This window comes from Amaranthus tricolor, chromosome 12 (genome assembly GCF_026212465.1).
Source record: "Amaranthus tricolor cultivar Red isolate AtriRed21 chromosome 12, ASM2621246v1, whole genome shotgun sequence".
NCBI classification, from domain to species: Eukaryota; Viridiplantae; Streptophyta; class Magnoliopsida; order Caryophyllales; family Amaranthaceae; genus Amaranthus; species Amaranthus tricolor.
The window spans coordinates 18,932,402-18,943,768 of record NC_080058.1 but is presented as its reverse complement, the minus strand read 5'-3'; the positions used below and the strand labels follow the sequence as shown (position 1 = coordinate 18,943,768).

General features: G+C 38.2%; 2 protein-coding genes across 2 annotated transcripts in view; both read right to left on the bottom strand.

Moving 5' to 3' along the window:
- Positions 1–147, bottom strand: part of LOC130828666 (uncharacterized) — an 810-nt gene extending 663 nt beyond the window's left edge. Inside the window, exon 1 of the mRNA XM_057694626.1 lies at positions 1–147. This exon is cut by the window's left edge and continues 201 nt beyond it. Coding sequence (XP_057550609.1) covers positions 1–147 — 147 coding nt within the window.
- Positions 148–1,125, bottom strand: LOC130828665 (uncharacterized). Its single transcript, XM_057694625.1, has 3 exons — positions 1,061–1,125; positions 392–870; positions 148–290 (listed from the first exon to the last, which is right to left on the bottom strand). Exons 1-3 carry the CDS (start codon positions 1,123–1,125, stop codon positions 148–150), a joined length of 687 nt encoding a protein of 228 aa, XP_057550608.1.
- Between the last annotated feature and the right edge of the window lie 10,242 nt (positions 1,126–11,367).

The following is an 11,367-nucleotide window of genomic DNA, read 5'->3' as shown; positions in this document are numbered from 1 at the left end:
TTTTTTAAACAATGTTGAGGCATAGAAGAACTTTGTATTGTGGTCTTTCATTTTGAAGCAGTAGGATCTTGCTCTTTGCCTCCAGACTCTCTCCCTTCTAATGAGCCATTGGTGAAGGAGACTATTTGCTGCATTCAATCTGGCCATTTACATGTCATTGAGATCCCTGACATCGCTTGTTCTTTTGAGACCGTGCACGACTGATTCGAGCTCAGTTATTTTGTTATCCATGAGATCGAAATTTTCTTTCTTCATGTTCTGAGGGGGGCCTTCAGGATTTTCAACTTGCTCTGTAGGGATTCATTGGGGATGTTTCGCTATTCATTGATAAGGAATTGTTTAAAATATGGATTCAGGAACCAAGCATCGTAACACCTAAAGGGTTTAGGACCCCAATTTTTCCTATCTTCCATTGTGAGGAGTAAAGGGTTGTGGTCAGAGGAGCTTCTTGATAGCCCAAGTAAAGCTAAGTTTGGGAACTTCCTAAGCCATTCATTGCAGCATAGACCTTTGTCAATTCTACTTTTCGATGCATTTCTCCTCCAGGTAAATTTCACTCCATGTAGTGGTATATCAATTAATCCCAGGTCAATTATCCATTTCGAAAATTCTGTCATGCTTCTGTCGCATCTGAACGAACCGATTCTTTCCCGAGTGTGAAATATGACATTGAAATTCCCCATCAGAAGTAGAGGTTTGTTGATAGTCATCACCCTATGTTTGATCTCCTCAAATAATTCGTATCTTTCTGCTCTATTATTGTGCCCATATATTATTCCCACGCAACATTCAAAATTATAGCTGTTGATACACTCTTCCACTAAGATCCATCTACTCCCTATGTGTTTTTGAGAGACATTGAATGTTTTTCTGTCCCATACAACAATCAATCCACCTCCATTCAACTCATTTGCATAGACTTCACAAAATTCGTATTCCTCATTCCCTCACATTCTCTTTAATCTGCTTTTTATTGTTTTTTTATGTTTTGTTTCCAAAAGTCCCAAAAAAGTGACTTTATGTTTTTCAACTAATTTTTTTACGGATATGTTTTTCTCACCCTTCCCCAAGCCCCTTATATTCCAACATAGGCAATTCATATGTATACAAAGCATGAAACACCATGTGACCAATCTTGTTATTCAGGTTTTCCGTCCATAATTAGTAATCTCTTTGATTTTCTGATACCAGTTGTAACATCTCAGAATAACTCAGGTCGTACGGAAAGAGAAGATGACCTTTTAAAAACGAGGCAACTATAATCCGAGTCAAACCGGGATGTTAGAAACATTTAGAAACGGTTTTGAAGTTAAGGAAAACGTGCGGATCGAGTTCTATTAGCGTTATTAAGAACTACTAGATAATAAGAAATTCTTAGCAGCGGATAAGAACGAAAAGTTAAATCTACTTATTACAACTTGAGAACGAAAATCGCCTCATAAAAACCAAATGTTCTTCAAACTTAACTAGAAATTCTAATGATTTATTTCTTATCAAAATTCTATATTCTAAAGATTTATTTCTTCGAGGGTCAATCCTCACTCCCCAGACCTGCAACTTAACTTACTGCTAGTCATTGCCCAGATAGGAAACAACATCATCGCAGGGTCGTTAAGACCAAAAGTACACGTCAGCAAACGTCGCATACCAAATAAATAATAACATAAGAGAAAGTTTTAATTTATTAGTTGACAATTCACAGAACCTTACGCTTCGATCATGCTTATTAAGAATAATTATTTTCATGTAAAGGTTAGTCAGCCATACTGCTGTACTATCCAGCCATACTGCCGGTACACTCCAAACTCCATAAGTGAGACAATATATTAGGGGGAGCTAACCCCTAAGCAAGTCTCTACCATAGACACTCGCCTTACTTCGGTGCCTATGGTTAAGTATGCATACCCCCGCGGTGGCTCATAATTCTCTCATATACCGCGAGTAATTCATTTCCACCAATTGACGTCATACTACGTCCACTTTAAAGTTAGTGAGGTCATACTACCTCTGCTTATCAAAACAATGTATAAAAATTATTGATTCGAAAGATAAAATTATCCGTACTATATATCCATGCTTTACTTTTGTATACCATTATTATATGATACATCGGACTAATGCGAACCACGCTGCGTGTACATACCTTAAGCAAGATAATCAACTCACAAGCGTCTTAATCAATTCCCGGTCACGAATCCACTTCCTACAAGGTTTAATCGTATTCGGGAAATAAGCACACATACACATTTTCCTCAAATCATCTATAACACACATATACAATCACATCCATACCTAGAATACTACACACAACATGAACATCCATCACATACTATAACATGGTAAATACACAAAACAGGACAGCATATACAATCTGTCCAGAAACTCAACTTAAAACTGTCAAATTAAAAATCCGACTTCACCGTTGCGTCCGGAAGGCGTCAAAACCCCCGGGTACCAATTTTCATAATTTATAACATAGTATAAGTATTTTTAACTTAATTTCAAAGCCAAAAATGTTCCAAAAACACATTTTTTTCACCATTTTCAAAACCTACGGGATTTTGTCATTCCATTTTTTTTATCACAAAAATATAAATATCAATGCTTTATTTCCTATTAAATCTAAACAACAAAATTTACATAAAAATAAATTTTAATGAATTATTATTATTTTTTTTTATAATTCTTTTTACACAATTGTATACACACATACACATCACATATTTACATGTATATTTTTTTTACCAACATTATAAATCCCTTCTACTAATCAATAAAAATAAATAAATAAATTTCTAACACCACATACAATTTTTTCTATGAACATCCATTTATATATATATATATATATATATATATATATATATATATATATATATATATATATATATATATATATATATATATATATATATATATATATATATATATATATATATATATATATATATATATATATATATATATATATATATATATATATATATATATATATATATATATATATATTTTGAATCATCCATCAAACAATTCCTTCACACATATGTAAACATATCCAAAACCCTAAAAAAAACATACATTAATTTAGATAGAAAATACATCATATTTTCACACATGAATTTTTAAATCATGAACAAATCATAACTACAAAATAACACACATAAAAAATCATAGAAATTTAAATTAAACTTATAAATAAAAACTAGATTAAGAATTACTCACAATGGCTTGGAATGAAAGGATGTAAGGAAAATTAGGAGATGGAGGGAATAAGGCAATTAAGGAAAATTAAGGCAATACTTATGGAAGGCAATAACTCCTAAATCTTTCAATATTCCTAAGAAGTTACTAATCTCCCATCCTTACTCCATATGGCCGGCCATCCATTCAACTTCCCATTTATTTTTTTTTATTTTTTATTATTTTTTTTTTTGAAATTAAGATAGGTTAGGAAAAAAGTTTGCACTTAAAATGATTTAAATCGCCTTAAAAGTTGAAGTCTCATGATCTAACCTACTAACAAAATAAATAATTTAATAAATAATATATTCTTCTAAAAAGAATAATAATAACAATATTACTAGCAAACCATTTAATATATCGGAAAATATCGAGGTGTTACAGACTACCCCCCTTAAAAAGGTTTTGACCCCAAAACCTCAACGTACAAACACAAAACACACAAAAATCACACACATAAGAACGACAAAACAAGCACACAACAAAAAAATAGATCAAAACAACTCAAAGCACGCAAAATACTACCGCTTCCTACCCCCCTTAAAAAGTTACGTCCCCGTAACTTACTAACCTGAGGAAAAAGATACGGATACTTCTCTCGCATCGAAGCTTCTGTTTCCCAAGTTGCCTCTTGTGACCGATGATTGGACCATAGAACCTTAACCATTGCAACATCTTTTCGTCGAGTACTGCGAACCTTTCTATCTAAAATCTGAACAGGTTGCTCTTCATAGGTGAGGCTTTCATCAAGCTCTAACGGTTCCGGGTCCAAGACATGCGAAGAAGCCGCAACATAACGTTTTAACTGGGAGATATGAAAAACGTCATGAACCTTACCTAGCGCATTAGGTAACGCTAACCGGTAAGCTAACCTTCCAATCCGCTCCACAATATCATAGGGGCCAATGAAACGCGGGCTTAACTTCCCACGAGCACCAAAACGAACCACACCTCTCATCGGAGACACGCGGAGTAGAACTTTGTCGCCCACTTCGTACTCATCAGGCCGACGTCGGAGATCGGCGTACAATTTTTGTCTATCCTGGGCTGCCTTCATTTTATCGCGAATTAACATTACTTTCTCAGTCATTTGCACAAGCATATCAGGTCCTAAGGTGACAGATTCAGTAAAATCATCCCAACATACAGGATTACGACACTTACGACCATAAAGTGCTTCAAACGGAGCCATTTGAATCGTTGTCTAATAACTGTTATTATAAGAGAATTCCACTAAATCCAAATGTTCATCCCATGAACCTTGCCATTCCATGGCTATTGCTCTCAACATGTCTTCTAGTATCTGATTGACACGTTCAGTCTGACCATCCGTCATAGGGTGAAAAGACGTGCTATGAAGAAGAGTGGTTCCCAAAGCCTGCTGTAATGATTTCCAAAAATGTGACAAGTATCAAGTATCACGATCGGAGACAATAGTACGAGGTATTCCGTGATATCGAACAACGTATCTAATATAGGCACGAGCAAGTTTTTCCATATCCCACTTACAGTTCATCGGAATAAACCTTGTAGACTTAGTAAGCCTATCCACAATCACCCAAAGAGTATCATTACCAGCCTTAGTTCGTGGCAACCCTAACACGAAATCCATAGATATGTCATCCCACTTCCATACCGGGACTTCCAGAGGTTGCAGTAACCCAGCTGGTCTTCGATGTTCACTCTTAACCTTTTGACACGTTAAACACTTGGAAACAAAATCAGCAATATTCTTTTTCATACCAGACCACCAAAACATGCATTTTAAATCTTGATACATCTTATCCCCACCAGGATGAACCGAGTATCTAGAATAATGAGCTTCGTTCAATAATTTTTCCTTCAAGGAGTCACACCCATCCGGCACGCACCACCGTCCTTTAAAACGAAGACTACCATCCTCATGAATTGTAAAACCTTCAGCTCTCCCTTCACTGATCTGCTCCCGAAGTTTAATGAACTTTGGGTCTTCTAGTTGCTTAGCCATAATCTCTTCGAAAAAGGTAGGTTGGATAGACAAGGCACTCAACTTGGCTTCCAATTCCCCTTCTTGGATTATCTCCAAGTTCCTTCTCCCAAACTCCTTACACAACTCCTCAGAGGTTATTAACGCTGAGACTGAATGCCTCGATTTCCTACTCAAAGCATCAGCGACTACATTCGCACGGCCTTCGTGATATGAAATCTCCAAATCATAATCACTGATAAGTTCTAACCAACGTCGTTGGCGTAAATTCAACTCGGATTGAGTGAACAAAAATTGCAAGCTTTTATGATCCGTAAAGACCTTGCATTTGACACCATAAAGATAATGTCGCCAGATTTTCAATGCGAAAACCACAGCCGCTAACTCCAAGTCATGTGTTGGATAATTCACCTCATGAGTCCTTAGTTGACGTGAAGCATACGCCACCACTTTCCTATCTTGCATCAAAACACAACCTAATCCATGTTTGGAAGCGTCACTGTAGACGGAGTATTCCAAAGATGGATCAGGTAAGGTCAACACAGGGGCTGTAGTTAACTTCTCCTTCAACAACTGAAATGCCCTCTCGCACTCCTCAGTCCATTCGAACTTCTTTTCCTTCTTCATCAAGGCTGTCAGTGAACGAGTGATGCGAGAAAAGTTCTTCACAAAACGACGATAGTATCCTGCTAATCCCAAGAAACTCCGGATATCTGTAACATTCCGAGGTGTAGACCAATCCCGAACAGCTGCTACTTTTGCTGGATCAACGGAAATCCCTTCCTTAGAAACAATGTGACCCAGAAAAGCCACTTGCTCTAACCAAAATTCACACTTTGAAAACTTAGCATACAACTGATTATCTCGCAGAATCTGCAAGACTATCCTTAAATGCTCTTGATGTTCTTCTTGACTCTTGGAATATACCAAAATATCATCAATGAACACCACCACACACTTATCGAGGTACGCGCTAAAAACCCGATTCATCAACCCCATAAATGCTGCAGGTGCATTGGTCAACCCAAAAGGCATCACGGTAAATTCGAAGTGTCCGTATCTGGTTCTAAAAGCTGATTTACTAATATCCTCCTTCTTGATACGTAACTGATGATACCCGGACCGCAGATCAATCTTGGAAAAGACTCCTGCCCCTTGCAACTGATCAAAAAGATCATCGATCCATGGTAATGGGTACTTATTCTTAACAGTGACCTTATTAAGTTCTCTGTAATCAATACAGAGACGCATCGTTCCGTCCTTTTTCCTTACAAACAACACTGGGGCTCCCCAAGGCGACACACTGGGTCTTATATAACCCTTTTCTAACAACTCCTCCAATTGGACCTTCAATTCTTCCATCTCCTTTGGGGCCATTCGGTAAGGAGCTTTTGAAATTGGCCCTGTCCCAGGGATTAAGTCAATCGAGAAATCCACATCCCTTCTTGGCGGCATACCAGGAAGTTCTTCTGGAAAAACATCTCTAAAATCATAGACCACTGGAATGTTTTCCAGCCGCAACTCCCGCTCCCCTACTTTACTTATACTACACAGAAACCACGGTTGCCCTTGCTTGATTAACTTCCTGACCTTCAATGACGATACAATTTTTATCCTCGGTCCCTTAGGAAAACTCCTATATTTAACCTTCTCCCCCCTAGGTCCACTTAAAGTCACTGACTGTTCTTCACAATCTATTATCGCTTTGTATCTACTTAGCCAATCCATCCCAAGTATTACATTTAAATCATCCATTTCTAGAGAAAATAAATTACTTGGAAATTTTACTTTTCCTATCTTAACCGGCACTTCACGGAACAACGTATTACAATGAAAAGTCTGCCCAGAAGGAGTAGAGACTGAAAAAGATGTTTCCTCGGAGTTCTCCAATTCTAAATCCTTAACTCTAGACTTCGAAACAAACGAGCACGATGCACCAGAATCAAAAAGTACTTTAACGGATTTTGTATTAATACATAACGTACCTATGACCACATCCGAAGCCTGCGCTGCCTCCCTCGAGTTAACTGCTGAAAGCCTGCCGTCGTTCTGGGTAGAAGTAGTAACACCTCCTTGATTACCACGTTGGCTTGAAAAGAAATTCTCGTTTCTAGTATTTCCCGGTCGTTGCTGAACACCGGAGTTATTTCCCGGAAACCTAAGGTTTGAGGCACCTCCCAAGTTCCGGCCAAAACTTCCACCATTGTGATTCCCCCTACCAGCTTCACTATTACTCCGTCCGTTAGTGAGTCTTTGTTGTTGGAAACCTCTATGATTTCCCCCTTGCAACTCTTGTTGTCCTATGTGAGTATAACACTCGTACATTCTATGGCCCGGCTTACCACAGTAAGAACAGTCCACTAACGCACCCCGGCCGTCCCTTCCTGGGTGATTCTTTTGGCATCTCCTACAGTTGAAGATTCTTTCCTTCCCATTGCGATCATACAAAGGCTTCTGCATTCTAGCCTCTAGTCTCGAATTTTCCCCATTCTTGCTGTTTTGACCAGAATGGAAACCTTTCTCTTGAAAGCATCCAAACGGTTTGTGCTTCTTAAATTGATTTTGGACTTGATTACTCGCATTCGTATCATTCTGAAACACGGGTTCTTTTCTCTTCTCTCCGCTATGGCCCAACTTCTCTTTTTCCTTCCTGATAACATTTCCAATCTGCGCAGCTCTCTTGTATAGCTGGTCTAACGTATCATATCTATCAGTCTCAATGTGTTTTTGGATCGCATATGATAGACCTAACTCAAAACGCTGTATTTTCTTTCCCTCAGTTGGGACATCGTCAGGGCAAAACTTCAAGTATTCCATAAATTTCTAATAATATTCATCTACCGTTAGGTTTCCATTTCGAACCTAGCAAACTCATTTGATTTGTCCTTCCTAACATGAGGCGGATAAAATTGGTCCCTTAACGCCCCCTTAAATCCTTCCCAGCTTAAGTCACCTTCGTTTTCTGATATCAACCTCATCTTACTATGCGTGCACCAATAGTCAGCGTCTTCCACTAGGAAAAACGCGGCTTGGTCAACCATAAGCTCAGCAGGACATCTCACCACACTAAAAAGCTTGTCAAATTCTCTCAGCCAGTTTTCCAACATAGAAGGTTCACCTTTTCCACTATAAGTCGAGGGTTTACTCTGGGCTATTCTCTTACTAATTGACGAAGCCTTTTCCTCCAAAGATTTCGGTCTCGGATTCCTTGCGCCAGCTAGGGCCTTAACTAGGTTTCGAAGCACGCGATCAGAGTTTCCTCTTGGCACGGACCTTTTCAAAAAGGGTGGCATGATGGCAGGTATACTGCATCAGGTTAAACAAGGTATGTAAATACATTTCTACAGCGTTTGAGGTTAAGGAAAAACTCATTCTGTTATTGTTCTAAAATAAACAAGGTAGTAGCCCTAAAGGTAAAAAGGTTGAACAATTAGTCTATAATCAAATCTGTTCATTTTTCCATAAATACAATACTGAATCGATTCTACTTACTAATGTTTAGACTTTTAAAAACAAAATTCAAATTCAAAACAATAATACCATATAGTTCCAATCTAAAAAGAAATAATTGGGTATAAATTCCCACATAACCACTGTTCAAATACTACAAAGGTCCGAGATAAACAACCAAATAGTTTAACCAACAAAATAGTTCACAATTTATTCTACTAAGGAACTAGACATACGAACTCGTACACATGCATAATCAAATAAAGTAAAAACAATCAGGCAAATAAAAGTGACGCATCCAGACGATCCTGATCCTCCATGTATTGATCAGGGTCAAAATCAGCATCACCAGAGTCATCGCTAGACGCGCTATCGGTACCAGAAGGGGTTCCTACAGATAAGGAATCACTCATAGTAAGTCGCGCTACGGAATCAGAAAGCTCTACAATTATTGGCTCAGGTGGTTCCTCCTCCCACATCATTATCTCACTTTCTTCCTCACTCATGAGATCCTCTCGCCTCACTGGCCAACCCCCTAGAATAATTACTCCGCTATCATTATCACTCAACATTCCATCTCTATCAGCTAGTTCCCCCTCCTCATCAGCATTATATCCATCCCCTAAGTTATCCTCATCAGGCTCTTCTACCACTTCTAAAGAATCCTCCTCCATAAATTCTCCCTGCTCCTCATCAGAATTTTCTTCGAAATCCTCCTCAAATTCTTCTTCTGGGTCCTCATCGGGGTCCTCGTCCGGGTCCTCTTCTGGATCCTCCTCGGGATCCTTCTCGAAATCCAACTCGTCGAAGATTATAAATGACACTGAGTTCGGGTTTACTACGGGGACATCCTCCTCATTACTATCTCTCCTTGCCCCACTAGACTCTGGAACGTCAACTCCGTCCCAACCCTCAGTTTGCACTGCTCTTACCCTTCTGTCAATCTCTAGGTGAAACTGGTTACTCCTCTCTTTCAGTGCAATCATCTCGTCTTCCATTATTCTTTCATACACTTGTTTGGACCTTTTGTAGATCATTTCCATTCGTCGGGTGTAATCCAAATCACTTTCCCCCTCTTTTCTATCCCAAATTCCCAGAGCCTCTATTTCTGCCCAGGCTGGGGCATTAACTAAAGCTCTCCAGGGTTCCTCTCGGGTATTACTTCCCTCCTCGGCCGGTCTTTTTCCTTTATCCATGAAAGAAAGTAATAATCGAACTTCCTGACTCACAAAGAAAGAAAACAAGACAATTAATTTCTGAGATAAGACAAAGATAGATAATTCAGAGCATCAGAGATATAAACACAGAAATCCTATCATGCACACATCAAAGTTATCCATGACATCATGCTTGAAGACACCAAGCACAACACATCATATCCCCTTAATGTCTACCCCTTTTCTCTCGTCAATTTTTTTTTTCTACGTTAGTCTATCGGTACAGTTAAATAACACTAAATAAAACTCACGCTCTGATACCAGTTGTAACATCTCAGAATAACTCGGGTCGTACGGAAAGAGAAGATGACCTTTTAAAAACGAGGCAACTATAATCCGAGTCAAACCGGGATGTTAGAAACATTTAAAAACGGTTTTGAAGTTAAGGAAAACGTACGGATCGAGTTCTATTAGTGTTATTAAGAACTACTAGATAATAAGAAATTCTTAGCAGCGGATAAGAACGAAAAGTTAAATCTACTTATTACAACTTGAGAACGAAAATCGCCTCATAAAAACCAAATGTTCTTCAAACTTAACTAGAAATTCTAATGATTTATTTCTTATCAAACTTCTATATTCTAAAGATTTATTTCTTCGAGGGTCAATCCTCACTCCCCAAACCTACAACTTAACTTACTGCTAGTCATTGCCCAGATAGGAAACATCATCATCGCAGGGTCGTTAAGACCAAAAGTACACGTCAGCAAACGTCGCATACCAAATAAATAATAACATAAGAGAAAGTTTTAATTTATTAGTTGACAATTCACAGAACCTTACGCTTCGATCATGCTTATTAAGAATAATTATTTTCATGTAAAGGTTATTCAACCATACTGCTGTACTATCCAGCCATACTGCCGGTACACTCCAAACTCCATAAGTGAGACAATACATTAGGGGGAGCTAACCCCTAAGCAAGTCTCTACCATAGACACTCGCCTTACTTCGGTGCCTATGGTTAAGTATGCATACCCCCGCGGTGGCTCATAATGCCCTCATATACCGCGAGTAATTCATTTCCACCAATTGACGTCATACTACGTCCACTTTAAAGTTAGTGAGGTCATACTACCTCTGCTTATCAAAACAATGTATAAAAATTATTGATTCGAAAGATAACATTATCCGTACTATATATCCATGCTTTACTTTTGTATACCATTATTATATGATACATCGGACTAATGCGAACCACGCTGCGTGTACATACCTTAAGCAAGATAATCAACTCACAAGCGTCTTAATCAATTCCCAGTCACGAATCCACTTCCTACAAGGTTCAATCGTATTCGGGAAATAAGCACACATACACATTTTCCTCAAATCATCCATAACACACATATACAATCACATCCATACCTAGAATACTACACACAACATGAACATCCATCACATACTATAACATGGTAAATACATAAAACAGGACAGCATATACAATCTGTCCAGAAACTCAACTTAAAACTGTCAAATTAAAAATCCGACTTCACC